Source organism: Dendrobium catenatum, unplaced genomic scaffold (assembly GCF_001605985.2).
Source record: "Dendrobium catenatum unplaced genomic scaffold, ASM160598v2 fragScaff_scaffold_214, whole genome shotgun sequence".
NCBI lineage: Eukaryota > Viridiplantae > Streptophyta > Magnoliopsida > Asparagales > Orchidaceae > Dendrobium > Dendrobium catenatum.
In genome coordinates, this window is record NW_021318676.1 from 24083 (window position 1) to 41408 (window position 17326).

The window sequence follows — 17326 nt, forward strand, 5'->3', positions numbered from 1 at the left end:
TAAAATAACTCTTGTTGAATGTTGTAGACAATTTGTTCCTTATTCTGTAAAGCACCTTCAACTAGACATGGTTGTGGAGGCCCCCTTCGTTGATTATTTCAGCCCATGTTCTTTCGAACTCCTTCTCAGAATAATACTTATTTAAACATCTATAAAAAATGCCTTTAACTGTATTATTGTTATTAAAGCACCACACCTTGGATGGGAGCTTCTTGTTGATGTGTCATTGGCATAACTAATGGTGTGTTTAAGGTAATGCAATTTCTATTGCCCTAGTCATTGCCCTAGCCATTGCCTAGTCCTGATTAGTAAATATTATAATGGGATATTTATCACCCATTATTCATAAAAATATTCTAAATAACTAGGTAAATGATTCAATTATTTCCTCTGATAGAAATGTCACCCCTAAAAGAACATTCTATCAATGATTATTAACTATAACAAATGGTGCACACGCTAGATTATATTTATTAAGTCTATAGCTAGTATAAAAAACATCACATCTCTAAAGCAGTCATAATCTATTCTCCATAACCCATAAAAAAAATCAAAAATATATCATCCAAATCAATTTGGACGTCCCATGTAAACATGTTATCATCAATTAATCTATCTTTAAAAAGTTTAATTAGGGAATTGGTGTCCCCATTCTTAATATTCGCTCTTTTCTCTTTTTGAATGTAGTTATATACATCCCTTTTAAAGAATCATACTTTTCTAAACCTCCTACTTCATCGGCTAGATATATAAATGCATTAATGGGTCTTATCCTGGCTTTTATCATTGATTTAAGAATTGATGTTTTCTCATCACTAATATTCCTACATTATCTAAGCATATGCTAATCTTCTAGCCAAGCTAATTCATGATTGTGATTTTCTATGCATTTTTGCACCATTCATACTCCATCTTCATCTACTAAAAATCTAATTATAGCGGGGCACTCGGTTCTGGTATTTAATTTTCTATATTTTGATTTGGAGTTTAAGTCAATACCCTTATTAAATCCAACTTTCGAATAAGCAAAGCTCTTGAATCTTATTTTTCTCAAATTAGGCCAGTAACTATGATGTTCTTTGCGAACACTAAAATCAACATTATAAGCGTAATAGCAATACATCTTATATGCTTCATTCTCATAGTTATAAACACCCTTTGAACAAGAAAAACTTATTAAAAACTTCAATTTAAACATGGGAGAAAACACACTAGTGGTAAATAAAGTTACACAACATCGACACACACCGGTACCTAGTGATACAAAGCCGCAGTACAATTGAGCGATAATACACAACAAAAGAATATTTCAATTTAAGTTTTTATAAGGATTTTCACACATATTCCAAACTTTCTTAAGCATGTGCATCTAAAAGAGATTTAAATGATACACCCTAAAAAAAAAACTCTAGCTTTTTAAAGAAAAAAGAGTAAAACCTCTTCATAGTATTATATTTACCGATGATATCCTCGACTTAGCTTCCGTAATTAGTTACGGTACTTCTTCCTGGATATTTTGCGTCTCTTGCATAACACCTTCAATGTGCTCGCAATATTCGACGTCCTCTAAATCAGTTTCGATCTTCATAGCCTCTTACTCTCCTCTTTCTCAGCTTTCTTCCGAGGAGAAAATTTGTCTCAAGTGAAAAAAATAGTCCTCCATCATAATAAATCCTAGATATTGCCACTTTTTTTTTTCAATTTTTGTGTATAGCCTAGGTCGATCCGTCGGGCTGTGCTTGACGTTGGAAAAACATGCTAAATTTTATTTTTTTTCATCAACTTGCATAGTGGGGTCATCGTGCCACACATGGCAAGATTTTATTGGATTCCAAATATAGAGCTACGTCTGGAGTCTGCACCGAATAATTTTCCCTGTGCACGACCATGGCTCCGCCTTTCATAAGGAATGAGGCCTAAACCACTTTGTCAAAGCCTATAGCAAGCCAAAATCTGCCTGTATACCCTCAAATAATCAGTTGAGTAGTCCGATCCAGCCTCATTCGCATACAAATCTGGCCTAAACTTCCACACACCTCCAACCATGCAATCCTTCTCACATGAGCTAAAAATTATTCAATGTAGACATTGGACGGTCGAAGATCAACCAGAATGTACCTCATCACTCGATATACAATATTATCGAGCACCGGTACATTAGAAAAAAGTGACATGGCATGTTCTAATTGGTAACTGGATGCCATCTAGGGTCCACACTAAAATTTGTTCTGGAGGCACTGCCCCTCGACCGCTATTTATTCATATCATTGATTGTTGTACACTTCGCATATATGTCAGGGATCCAAGAGGGCAGTGCCCCTACAGGGGTTTCGCCCCCGGAACAAATTTTAGTTGAAAGAATATTTTTGGATTCTCTTTACTAATTCTCTTTGTATTTGGTTCATCGTTCCCTAACAAAAACATCTCTAGACAATGTGTTTAATTATGTTGGGGCAGTTGCCTAAAGACCATGGTATTTCAAAACTGTTAAGGGGGGCAATTGCCTTAAAACCCTTGTAATAAAGACTAAAAAATAGATTAAAGTGAACACATTATATAAATAATCATGTAATAAAGATTTTTTTTATTTGTTTTGGGGGGAGGGGGAGCAATCAATCCTCGTGGGCTTAAGATGGATCTGCTCCTAATTATCAATAATAATAATTATTATGAAAAATAAAAAGAGATAAAGCCAGTGAACATCACAATCATCAAATCAAAGGCGTTCGAAACACTCAGTCATTGAATCCCATCCGACTAGGTGGGTTTTAAAGGGAGAGTGTCATCCCCTACCTCCCCTTATGGGAGGGAATGCTCGGAGACTGCCAAAATTTCCTCAAAAATTTTAGACTTATGTGGATTTTGAAAAACATGGATTTCATTTAAAATTGATTAGATTGATCATAATATTAATTTAACTAATAATTATAAATGATTAAAAATTTAATTTATTTAAATTAAAAATAACCTAAATCAATAATTAAGTTTTTTAATTAGAAATTAAAATCAATTAATTTAACTCAAATAATGGGTTATTTAATTTAAAAGTTAATAATAAAACAACAGTAAAACCAAATTAAAAAGAAAATAATTGATATTAATTTTCAATTAATTTAAATTAAACTCAAATCTTCTAATTCAATCTAACTAAGTGATTAATTAAATTGTAACTTCAACTAAAATTATATTGAGTAAAATATCTAACTAATAGTTAAATCAAATAAAATTAGACATTAACTAATACTAAAAATAAACATTAACTAATTTTGAAATTATAGCTAAACTTCAAATTAACTTTCCTAATCTAATTAAAGTTAAGATATTAACTTCGAACTAAATTTGAAATTTATTAAAAAAAAAAACTCTTAAAACAATCAATTTAAAACCTAACATCAAACCCAAACTTTCATTAATTTAAAATTCAATTAAAATCAAAACCCAAATTTAATTAAATAATGTTTAATTAGAAAAACATTTCATTAAATTCTAAGCATTCAAGTTAACTTAATTGAGAAACCAATCTAAATAATTAAATAATTTTAAAATATATTTAGCATGTAAAATCTAAATCAACAAATTGAACAATTAAATTTTAATTAAAACTTAACCTTTAATTAATTAACTTAGTTAATTAATTAATTAAAGCAACTAAAATAATACATAAAGAAAATATAAAATCATTGTACAATGTACATGCAGAAAAATAAATGAAGACATTAGCTCAATGTACAAAATTAAAATTAATGCAAAACAAAGTAAAACTAGTATAGACTAAACAAAATTAGTGCTAAAAATTAAAACTAGCAAGCAAAGCTACTACTACAGGCGGAACTAGTGCTAAAAAGAAAAACTAGCAAATAAATCTACTACTACTGCATTCAAGACTAGTGCTAAAATTGGTAAGAAAGCTACCACTTAAGTAAAAACTGCTATGAAACACTAAAACTTGTGTCGAGCCAGGGAATTGTGTAAAGCTACATTTTTATTGATCTGAGCCATATATGTTACTTCTAACAGGTGTAGTAAATCCTATCGATAATTATTTCACTAAGTATATTTATTAAGTGAAATAATAAATACCTAAAATTATCATCGACAACTTTTAATAGAAACTATAAGCCCGACCTTTAGGGGAAATCTCTAGATAACAACCTAAGGTCTTTGACCACTTTTAATGAAAGCTGTAAGTCCACCTTTTAAGGAAAAATATCTAGGCAATAATATAACACTAGACCACTATAACAAGCATCCTAGTCTATAGGGCTAGGTTGTAAGCCCCTCTATTCGGGTCACTTAGCTTACATGGTTAGGTTGTAAGACCCATTGTTAGACAACTTCTAAATCTAGAAGCCTTAAGACATATCCATTCAAACCCCTTGGGTAGCTTAGCCTATAGGACTGTGTTGTAAGTTCTGCTTATCAGCAACTTCTAATACAAGCCGTAAGTCCGACTTTAGGGGAAATCTTTATATAGCAACCTAATCCTAGACTCCTCTATGGGTCACTTCTAAGTGAAATAGTAAGTCTCATACATTAGAAAAATAACCCTAAAACTCATTCACACATAATATTGAGCAGCTTAGCCTATAGGGCTAGATTGTAAAACCCACTTACCAGCAAACCACTTTCAATGTAAGTCCTAAGTCTTACTTTTAAGGAAAAATATTTAGGTAATAATATAACTCTAGACCCCTATAACGGGTATCCTAGTATGTAGGGCTAGGTTGTAAGCCCCACTATACGGGCCACTTAGCCTATAGGGCTAGTAAGACCCATCGTCATGCAACTTCGAAAGACCTATTTATCAGAACCAAACCATTAGGCATCTTAGTCTATAAGGATAAGTTGTAAGACCTGATATTTAGGCCACCTCTAATAGAGACCGTAAAACCTATCATTAGGGCTACTTTCAAATGAAAGTTGTAAGCTCCTCCCCAAATCTAATCACATAGGAAACTCCTAAATAGGGCCGTAAGACCCAACCCAAACCTAAACTATGAAAAACTTCTAAATGAAGTCATAAATCCCTAGCCAAATATATATATATATATATATTTTCAAATTCAATCTATCTAGCTTTAAAAAATAAGGACCTTAAGCTTATGAAAGCGAGGTTCGCGCCTATTTTTCTTGGGCGAAGACTTAGGCTTCATAGGATTCATTACATTAAAGGCCACTTTTATGTTGTTGCCCTAGCTCTCCATCATCCTCTATAACTCCTCATAACTAGTGCTCAACTTGAAAGGAACATGTCCTGACAAAGTCAATACTAATCAGGAACTTTCATCCCTAATCAAATGACACAAAGAAGTAATTGGTCTTCCAACCCTTGTAAGAAGATAACAGCTCAATGATGTAGAGAGGATGCATGAAACAAATCAAGATTTGGTAAGGCCCTCCAATCACCCGATCTTGAAGAAGGTAAGAAGTGCAAGGTCAACAATGCATCGTTGACTTCTTCAATGCATCGTTGACTTCTTCACTGAACAAGAGATCCAATCAAATTTCAAAGTGCAACTCAAAAGGCTTGAAAAATAAAATTTGTATCCGAAAAAGGAGACTATGCTTTCTCTTTAACCACTTTATCATGCCAATGTTGATTATACTTAGGAGGGGAGTCAATGATGGAGAAATCCATGGGCGGATCTGCAGTGGGGGCCTGGGGGCATGGCCCCCCACTGGCCTGGCCCAACAATTTTAATCAGCCCATTTTATATTATATTAATATAATAATTAATATATAAAGATTAAATTTAATTTAACTAATCCTTCCGCCTTAGCCTTCGTTTCAATTTTTTTTTCCCCACAGGACGTCGGTGTTGCGGTATTGTTCTGTGTTGTCTCACTCTCTCTTCTTTATTTCCCTCTCTCTCTTTCTCTCCCTTACTTTCTATCTTTTTTTGTTGAATTATTTTGCAATAAGTTAATTAACTAATAAAAATTTTTAATTAATCTTAGAGAATAAATAAATTAATTTATTATGGTTAACTTTATAATTTTTTATTATTTTAGCTTTTTCTTTAACAAAATGTGAATCATTCTGTCAAATTAATGTAGAATTAGGTTGAATATTATCTTATAATTTAAATATAATGAATCTAAATATAATTTAAAATTAAGAATTATTTCAATTAATTCAAATAAAATAATCTTTAATATAAAATTAATTTATTTGAACTTAATTCATTAACAATGGAAAAAATATTAGTTTCTAAATGAATAATTAATAAGATAGAGAGTGATATGTCTATTCTTTTAACATGATCAAATATAATTTTGGTTGTATTTTTTATTAAAAATATATTTCATGATTTAAGATTACATAAAAGAAAATTGATATTTTTAGAATAATTTAATGACGAGTACTAATTTGTGCCCCCATTAAAAAAAAAATTTGGCTCCGCCCATGGAGAAATCACCGATGAATGGTAGTATGGTTGACCATTTAAGCACCACTATGACATGAACCTTTCTGGCCTCAACAACATGATATCAAACTAAGGCTTAGTTTGAGGCAGCTTCTTACTGCTTTCTAAATCAGTTTTTTAGTACAATTTTTTTTTAACTAAACTCTTTTATACTAAAAAGCTGATTTAGAAAGCAGTAAGAAAGTTGTCCCAAATAAAACCTTAGTTGACTAGGTTGCAAAAGGAAGGGAAACCTCCTTAAGCAGTATCTCTAAGAAAAGAGCTCTAGAAGCAAGATATCATAAAGGAAGAAAGAGCCAAGTCTTAAACCAAAATCGTGAAAATAGAGTTCCTTGAGATTAGGTGGGAGCTTAAGAAAAATGAAGCATCGTAAAGCAATTTTATAGTACAAAAATTAAAAATTTGTATTAGAAAGCTGTTTTAAGAAGCATCAAAAAAGCCATCCCAAACGAAACCTTAGGCTTCATTTGGAATGACTTACTTAATACTTTCTAAAGCAATTTTCTAGTAAATTTTTTTACAGAATTATTTTAGAAAATAGTAAAAAAATGATCTCAAACAAAATCTTATTAAACTATAAAATACCGCTTCAATACCAGACAAGATATGATCCAATGAAACATTATTTATTTTTCAACTTCCAAATTTATATAACATAATTGGTCAACAAATCAAATATTCATGGAAATAGAAGCAAGCAAGCAGAATTCCAAAACATCAAAAAAAAAAAAATTCCAGTGTTCTTGGAAGAAATTTTAAAGAGGATGAAGCCAAGATAAGCTACAAATAGAATGAGAAAAGTGTAATAAAACTTGAAAAGATTCTGCAGTTACCGGATCAGTTTCCTCCAAATGGTTCTCCCTCTGTTTATTTCCAGGCCGGTTCCTGAAAGTCTCAAGAAGTGCAGGAACTGAAGATGATCACTTCCATGTCCATGCTGCTTGGAGGGATATCCATTGGTTCTCTCTGCAAGTAAGATTTCTTCTGGTTCTGAGCTGGTAAGTGAATCAACCATGTCATCGTGCTGGCATTCTCGTCGATAATCCAAGGTAATGGTTTCGAGTTCGTGGGTGTCGATGATTTCTTGCGGCATGCTCTGTAGTATATAAGTAAAGATTGGAAGAATTTTACTAACTGTAAGAGAAAACTGGGCATGACTAAGGCTTTGTTTGGGACGGTTTTCTTTCTGCTTTTTAAAACAGTTTTTTAGTACAAAATTTTTTAACTTTGTGCTAGAAATCTGCTTCAAGAAGCAGAAAGAAAGCCGTCCCAAACGAAGCGTAAATTAGGATTAGAATGTTGGTTTACCTCAAGGACCCAGCCGATATAGGTAACATTGTTTACATGTTGATTCATGTCTAAATCAGCTCTTCTGGGCTGTAGTTTTCATAAGCAACAGGGTTGGAATAGTAGCAGTAAATTCTGCAGAAGAGAAGTATGAATGAGCTGATTCATAATGGCTTACCACCAGTCCTAGCCGTGAATAATCTGCTGGATCTTTAAGTTTGGTAATTTTCTTCAAGCTATCGTTCTCCTCCGGGAATGCTAATCTGGAGGTGTTTCAGAGATTTATTTACATGAGTTGAGAGGAGAAAGTATAGATTGGTAAGCTATATGGTTGATACAATAAATGGCTCGCATTCAAGCACAAATTCAAGACAAAATTTCAATACATAGTGAGCTCAGATCAAACTAAGCAATGATTTGTACCTAATTTTAATTTTAATTTTAAGAGTATCTTTATTTATTATTTTTATAGGAATTATAATTTTTTTTAGGGTAATCTTTTGCTTAAGAATTAGATGTGGAATTTATGTTAGTTTGATTTAAATTTTGAACAATCTTTTCTCTGATATAATCTTTTGTTTAAGAATAAGATGGGAGTATGGGGCTTATCTTGGTTATATGTAATTTTTAAGGCACATAAATTATTATATATGTTTTCATTATCTTTCAAATTAATTGAATTCTTCCCCTTTAATCCTGTATCCTCCCTAAGATATTCATTCCTTTCTCTTGCTTGTGTGTACACAATTCCCAAGAAAATATCCTATGGAAATCATTTCTCCCTCCCTCTATCTCTAAACTATAAAATCTAAAGTTTATTCCAAACCCTATCCAAAATACTTTAAGGCTCAAAAACTAGTTGTTTGATCAAATCCATATGTCAAGATTGGAAAAATTTATTCTATGCAGACCACGGATGGCGTCCGGAGTCCAACCAGATGCCACGTCACTTTTTGCTCGATACCGGTGCTCGGTATCTCTGTGTACCGGGTGAAGTAACGTGTTCTGGTTGATCTTTGGACCGTCCGGGGTCCACACAGAATAATTTCTCCAAGATTGGCTGGCTCTATTTGGAGAGAAAGGAGATTGTGGCTAAATTCGAGGAGTTTTGGTAGTGTTTTGTCGTAAAGGATTGATCTCTCTTGAGTTCAAGCCTTTATTAATTCAAGTTCAGTTTGTTTAAGTTAGCATAGAAATATTTCTCGAAAACCTATATTATTGGTACCTACCATTTAACCTGCATATCGTCAAAACCAAATTCTAAAACAAACATTAACTCCCAAAAAATTCACAATTGCCAATTATCCAATGTAGAAGTTTTATGGAAAGTTTTTGGTATTTTATGAAGTTTTTTTTTAATTAATTAGTATTTTATGAAGTTAATTGCACTGAAAGCTTGCAAATTCCTGTGAATTGAAGTTGCATATTTCAAAATTTTTTGAAGCATTTGCAAGCTATATTGGCATAATAGCATTATGACATTGTATGCTAGATTTATGCAATGGACTGCATGGATATTTGCATTCATCAATTTCATCATATAGGGCTAAGGCTTCGTTTGGAACGACATTTTTGTTGCTTCTTGAAAATGCTTTTTAGTATGAAAATTAAAATTTTTATGCTAAAAAGCTGTTTTAAGAAGTAACAAAAAAGTCATCCCAAATGAAGCCTAAATCTCATTCATGATGTCAATTAATTGTAAACCAAAAGAGGAATTAGACACGTAAAGAAAATGCATAAAAAAATATATGTATCACGACGATGGAATCAAAAAATCCTTACATTATTATTAGTGACACAGGTCTTCATGAAGCCGCTAGTCTAACTGAGTCGGTTCATGTTCTCATAATGAACGTTAATAATTTGATAAGGAAAAATGAGAAAGAAACATCAATAAGAGCCAACATACAAATACTACCCGTCTCCACATTTTTCCAAAAACCCTTAACATCTGATTTTATTACTATGTCAACATCTACTAATAACCCTATATGAATGTTGATAAATTTTCTGACCCCCCAATCTCTCCTCATCCTGCACATAGAGTGGATCCTCTTTGGAGCCCTAAACAAAGACACAAAGGATTCTATTGTCGCGGTTGGAACGCATTGGCAACTAAGGGAATGCCTATCATTCATTCAACAGTGTGCCTTTGGCCATGACACGTCTCCCTCTTCTCAACAATCATGTGGGTCGGTATCTTGATGAGCATGTATCCTACGTGCACTAACTAGTCTCTGGAACCTCAAAGAAGGTTCTTATTCCTAGAAGCTTTTGGAGTCTTGTAGTTTAATCTAATTCCAATGACGACTGTAGATAACTCTAATTCATGTATTTATTAGCTTAGTTGGATATTGAGGCCTTTGGAGCCCGTGTAAAGGGAAAAAATTCTCTCATTTATATCATCTCACAAGTCTAGGAGCTAACAAGAATGCCTAGATATAACTTCTCTCTCTTTTGAGTTCTTAGACAAGTATGAATGAAGGCTGATGTAGGATCAGTAAATCATATGCCCATATGAGTGAGGGAGTGCTAGATTTGCAAGCCCATGACAAGTGATATTTGAGCGAAGTTAATGGCACAACGACAAGTTCATTGTGGATGGGGTTCCATGAAGACCATCAAAAAGGTAAGAATAATAAGGTCTCATGACACTCAGGAGATATGTTATTAATGCCGCAGAAAAACATAATGAAGGTGGACATTTTCATGGAGGATCTTCGAGACAAGGTCAAGGACACATCCTAAAACACACGAAGGAGATCAAATCAGAGTGGGCGGAGTTTCACAATGAGAAGCATGGAATCCTGGATGCTAAAGCCAATGATCTTGCAAAGTAGGAATGTAAGATGACGCCCTTCACCACTTGTTGGAGTCCATGTGCCAGAAGCTAGAGTAGTTCAATGTGGAGCTCCCAATGGTGAAGGTAGTGCAAGTGAGAAAAAGGCATCTCTGCTAGTCATTGAAAGATGTTTTGTAACTATGAAGTTGGGTGTAGCTACTCCAGATTTGTCTTAGTAATGTAAGATATGTCTCAAGTATTTGCTGTTTTTTCTTACTAAATATAAGGTGGCAGTGCAGTGGTGGTGGTTGCAACCACTGATTGTGGTGAATAATGATCGTGATTAGTGAAGTGCATAGCCGCGATGATCAATGGTGGCAAACGAGTGATGATGACCACCGGCAACAATAGGCAGCAATGGCTATAGTCGGTGCAGAACATAGCTGTTGGCTCAAGAAAAACGGCGCATTTGCATGAATCCCGTTTTGCAGACATACGATTTCATTCTCAAGTCAAATATAGTTAACCAGATTTCCCCTGAGGGTAGTGTCAAAGTTTAGTTGGATCTGGATCCTTACTTCCCATGAGCGTAAGCACTCATAATTAATTACCCCTCTTAACGTGTAAGAGAGAACTCTCGATTAAGAATAAATAATTTTAGATATTTTTAGTCTCAGTTGTAGGGGAAAATAGAGATAAACCCGATCAAGATCCCATGGTTCCATCGTCCTGGGTATACTGTAAGTTTTAGTCTACCAACACTAGCGATCTTTGATCATAGTGTCTAAGGAATGTGATTTGCAGCTACTAGTTGTCTCCTCTCAGGAATCCCACTGAAGTGGTTAAAGTCAGATTGTAATTTTTTTATCCTGGTTTGGAGTTTACATCTATTAGAATACCCAGTAGTTGATTTAATTTGGGAGTTATGACTTCATTTAAAAGTTAATTGATTAATTGAACTGGTACGGGGCTTATAGCTTCCATTAGAAGTAGTTCGATTATTTTAAAAGTTGGTCTTACGACTTTCATTAAAAGTAGCATGTCGATTGGTTTAGTTCACCATTTTTTACATAAATTTTCCAAATAGTAGGTCTTTTAACTTCCCTTAGAAGATGTCTGACTATTTTGGTTATGGCTTCTAGATTTAGAAGTAGCCTAATGGTGGGTCTTACAACCTAGCCTTATAAGCTAAGCGGCTTGTCGGTCTTGATTGTTTGGGTTTTAGGGTCGTTGCACTTTATTTATCATTTTTTCTAGCATGTGGATTTTACAAATTCACTTAGAAGTTTTATGTTGGTCTTGATTGTTTGGATTTTAAGATTGTTATACTTTATTTAGCAATTTCTCTAACATGTTGGTCTTATGACTTTACTTAGAAGTTGCTTGTTAGTGAGTCTTACAACCTAGCCCTATATGCTAAGCTATCCATAAGTTTTGTTTGGATAGGTTTTACAACTTTCCTTAGAAGTTGTCTGAATGTTTTGTTTTAAAACGGGTCTTACTGCTTCCCTTTGGAAGTAGCTTATAGGTTTGTAGGACTTATTGCTCCCCTCTGAAAGTAGCCCATAGGTTTATAGGACTTACTCCTTCCCTTTGGAAGCAGCTGTAAGACTTACGACATCCCCTCCCACAAGAGGAGGTCGGGATGACACGCCATTGATTTCTTTCCGGTCACTTCTAAGATTGACGACGCTAGGTCTTTGATTTGAAATCATCTCGGCCGGATCTAAGATCGACGGCGCGAGATCTTGGATTTGAAATTATCTCAGCCGGATGGCCCGGATCTAAGATCGACGACGCATGGTCTTGAATTTGTCGGCAATCTATCTATTTATTGCCAAAATAATAATAATAGTAATAATTATTTTAATTATATGACGAATTAGTTTAACTGCTAAAACCAATATTATGAATTAGAGTGGGCATGTATGCAAGGGGAAATGGCGGTTTTTTTTGTTCCCTCTTGAGTGATAAGCAGTTAAAGATCGCAAGATATATTGATGGAATACTCATGAATGGTTCACAAGAGTAAAATAAATACACATAGAGAGCTGCTGTGCATTGGGGTTGTATCCAGACGGAAGCATAACAAACCTACTTGAACAAAGGCAAAGGCACAGGCAGATCATACAAAAGACTTCACGCAAACCAGGCGGACAAAGTTGCACAGCACAGTCTGGTTCGTGGCATAAGCTAGAGGAGTTGTTGTACATGGAAGGTCGATCTACGTGAGGAGCAGATGGTGGTTCACGTGTTGTTCGCAAGTATTGGAAGCGATCAGACAAGAGAAGAGGGAAGCATGTGGCAGGTTTCGATTGTGCGAATCCCAAACACCAAGCAGGAGTTAGTGATGTGCGGATTGAAGTCGCGAACACTTGCTTGCGTGAGAGACGAAAGACGGGTCGAGTAGTGGAAGCAAATGGCGAGTTCTGGTTCGCGATTGAATCATGATGGGGCCCTCTGATTGGAGCAAACGGTGGTGTTGTGGATCACACCAGGTGTGCGATCTGAAGGAAGTTCGGTCGGAGACTGCTGGGTTGCAATTGGAGCAAAGGCAAAGGCGTTCGGTGTGAGGAAGCAAGCTTGGATGTCATACCAAACAAAGCGGTTATGTGAAGTTTCGAACAGAAAGCCCGTAAGTTTTTTCCTTCTGTTTTCATCGTGTATTTATTGATCGATGGCACGTATGGAATCAAATGGAGATGTCGTTTCTAAAACAACGCTTTTGTTCATTGGCCCTCTGTTGCGGTGTATTCATGTGGGCTTCGAAAATTCGGCCCAGGCCTCCCCTGTTGCTTTTTTTTTTGGAAGTTTTAACGGGTTAAGTTCCGGGGTAAATTTTGGAAGGCATATGAGTTTGTAGATAAGAAACTACCTAGAGATTTCATCCTCATTTTGTGAGGACTTTATGATTTGAGTTCTGGTTTCCTATAGGTGCAAGCCCATATAATAAATTTCCCCTTCCGATAATGAGAGAGAACTTTCGATTAAGGCTAGTCATCTGTGAATACGTCATATCCATAGATACGCAGTATCCGACATACAATAGTAGTATGGGCATTTGGAATTTGAAGGGTTTGGGAATTTGGAAAATTGACATTTAAAACAGAAATTTCACCATCTTCCACTTAAAGCTGATGGTGGGGGAATGGATGATGGACCCGATTAAGATCTCATGGTTCCGTCATCCTGGGCCATCATGGTCTCTGGTCTACTTAGTTAGAGGAGGTAGTCGACCCAACCTGACTGAAGGATCCTTGTCGGCAGCCATGGGTTACTTCGTCCAAGGGTACCTTGTAGACCTGGGGGGAGTGTTTGTTTAAGAGGACAAATTTAAATCCACCTTAGTTAACAGAGGATTTTGTGCCCTATCGATTATATCCTATTGATTGATATCTCAAGAATTTGATGTCATTAAGGAACGTATTGGCTTTGACCATAACTGTAATTTAGTAGTGCCATTTGGCAGCAAAATCACTTGGTTCAGAGGGCCCAGGGTCATAACTGTTTACCTGCAGTGCCATTTGACGGTGAAACTGCTGGTTAGAGAACATGTACCACATCCTCAATGGCATAAAATTATTTTGAGAATAAATCCTAGTGATATTCTCGATCAAACACTAGGTCTATGTGAGCTGAAGTGATGATTAGATTTGCCCACCTCAGCAAACTGTTGCGGAGGGTGGATGAGTTTTGCTTTTAAGTGTTTTGATGGATAATTGCAATTTTAAACATCTTTGAATTTTTGGGATTTTGAATTTTGGGTATTTGGGTGGCATTTGAAAGTGTTTATGAACCCCTCCGGTTGAGATCTGCATTCAACAAGGCCATCATCAGGATGACTTCGAGGTCACTTGAAAATATTTAAATTTTATGAAAGTTTGAGGGCATTTTGTAATATTTGAAATTGAACCCTCCAGTTGAGATCTGCATTCAACACGGTCATCATCGGAGTGTATATGGAGTCATTATATTCATGGATTGAACCTTATCGACTATGTCGACTTGCCGATAGATGATCGGATTTTGTAGGCTCTATGTCTTTGTTGATGAATTCCTTTTATCATCGACCTTGAAGGCCTTATATAAACGTATAAAACAGATATTCCGATCAACACCTTGACCATATATATGTTTGATAATTCGAGCCGCATCGACTCCTACCTATCCATATAAAAGGATCGGGCTGGGCTCAAACTACGTTCATTTATTGACCCGTACAACATCCCTAGACGTCACGCATGTATCCAAAATACGCTCGTCGGGGCCCATGCGGGTTATATGATTGCACTTGCCCGCTTTTGTGTACATATGTGCATACATATTATAGTACATGTGCGGGGGCATTCTTAAAATATTTGTAAACGCCTTCTATCCGCTTGCATAGATGTTGTGGATCCGGTGGCGTGGCGTCGTGCTCAGTGGCCCGTGGTTCTTACTACTGATTCCCTGCTTTTGCTTACATGTGAATCGTAACATTGTCACCTGATTCCCACAAAATATCTCATTGTTCTGGTGTAAACTCCCTTTTCTCATTCACTGGGAGGTCTTTCTAAGGCACGTTTAGTGATTAATAAGTAACCCTTCCATTATGCTATCATCATCATTTTCTGTTATTGGCTTGAATAAATAATCAATCATTTCAACCATAGATGATTGCATTCTTACTGATGCGTGTATCCTTTTCAAGATCTACAGTATTGTGGATTTCTATAAGATGTAGCCTCCATGGTTAAGTAGTTGGCCTTTGAGATAAGTTGAGGTATTTAGGTGCTCTTGTCGTTCCTGACTTCTTCAATAAGAACAATAGTCTGATCGTCATAAAGATATTGAAGGAATTTATATTTTATTGAAGGAACTTTGGAACACCAAGAAGTTTAGTTTGAATTTGCTCAAATATCTCTTCCATTCTTACATGTGCCATTCTCATACAAGGGTTCTCTTCGAGGAGTAAACCGATGCTCGTATTTGTCATATGCTCTTGTATACTTTTGTGTCCACATGGGTCTTCCACAATGTACCCACTGTTGTTGTCCACAAATGGATCATGTCTATTTACAGGGACCGGTCATATTCAGTACGATCTCTTGAAAGTGTTCGTAGAAGAGTCATTATTCCTGTATCATATCCACCTTTCACCAATCTCAAGTGATTTTTATGTACTTGTTGGCGGTAGTGAGTTGTATACAGCCTGTTGGTGTTGATTGCAAAGCATCACAGCCTTTAGTATCTCTTGTCTTCACGTGATTTATTGAATGCGATAGGTTTTCCCTATTAATTTTAGGTGCTTCTATTTCAATCTACAAGAGAACTGTCATTTGTATAACAAATCATCTTTTCATCAATTTCCAGTGTTGTTATCTCAATCTACAGGCTAACTACTATTTGTATTGAGGCTCTCATCGATGTAAGTAGGAGACACCTGTGTATTCTTCAGTCAATTGATGTTGCTTACAAGTACATTGTATTCGACTACATAGGGACTATTGTAGGAGTTTATTGTATCTGCATCATGTCCACCTTCATCATTCACAGGTGATTTGGTGTATTTGTTTGCAGTGATGGGCCTTCTACTATCACTTGCCACTGTAGCAATCTCAAACTATAAGCATTGTTGCTTGTGTTAGGGATTTCGTTGATGCATGTGGGAGACATCCATGCATTCAGTAGTTGGTTGTTGTTGTTTGCAAGTACAATGCATTCAACCTCATAAGGACTATTATAGGAGTCCACTGCATCTATCAACATCATTTGTTATGTATCGTATATTCAGGTATTGATGATTGATCCCCGTTTTTAGCTACTCATTTTAATAATCATTCATTGCATGTATGCCTTGGGGTCTTTATTCATTAATTGTCAATGTCGCCCTCTCAATTTAAATGCTAACTGTTGTTTGCATGATGGGTCTTTCATCGTTGCATGTGAGTAGTACTTGTGTATTTTGAAGTTGACTGATGTTGATTATAAGTCAGTTGCACTTGAAAGTTTTCCCACAGCGAGTCCCCTGCTTATGGTTTGATATTTGTTTGAATAATCAAAATTATCATTTATTTTTTTGTATTTTGATTATTATTGTGCATTTTAGGGTTATGTTCACTGCAGTTTAGTTCAAGCCCCCTGTTATACAAGTCTCATGTGCATCTGTTCAGGTTATGTGCATTTATGTTCAGGTACAGGTACTATGTATTACTACTCAAGTTAAGCCTTCTTTATTGTTCAGATCTTGTATACTTCAATGTAAATTTCAGCAACATCCTGACATATCCCCCGTTTGAGGGAGATATGGGGACTGGGCCATCCCACTACGCTACTAGAGCGTGTATGGTAGGTGTCGGGAGACACCGGGCCGTACATCTTTTCATCCCACCACGTTACAAGAGAGTGTATTGGGGCTCCAAAGTATAGATATGAAAACACGAGTGGCTTTTCCCCACCACGCTACAAGAGCGTGTATAGGGCTTACCTATCTCGTTGTATGCCTCGCACCGAGGTCCCTTCTACCGTGCTACGAGAGCGTGTATAAGTGGTTCTCCGGTCCGCCGCAAACACTAAAAATGGGATTTGGAATTTTATACCTTACGTAGCAATATCGGCGGTGCATATGTCGAGGTCGAGAACTCTGTCGGCGATGTCGGAACGTGGTACTTAAGGTTGCCCCCACCACGCTACAAGAGCGTGTATAGGGCCTACCTGCGTCGCCGCACCTATCGCACCAGATTCCCCCCACCGTGCTATAAGAGCGCATATAAGGGGTCCACCAGCGCGTAATGCACGTCGAGGAAAATTTTTGGAACTAAACAAAAGGGATCCCCCTCCCCTCTTCTCC

General features: G+C 35.9%; 1 protein-coding gene across 1 annotated transcript; it reads right to left on the reverse strand.

Moving 5' to 3' along the window:
• Positions 1–7032: 7032 nt before the first annotated feature.
• Positions 7033–7978, reverse strand: LOC110100667 (oleoyl-acyl carrier protein thioesterase, chloroplastic-like; the record flags this gene model as incomplete). Its single annotated transcript, XM_028693019.1, is given in 3 exon segments — positions 7033–7524; positions 7737–7805; positions 7894–7978. Coding segments are annotated over 3 exon segments (421 nt in total), but the record flags the coding sequence as incomplete, so codon positions are not given.
• Between the last annotated feature and the right edge of the window lie 9348 nt (positions 7979–17326).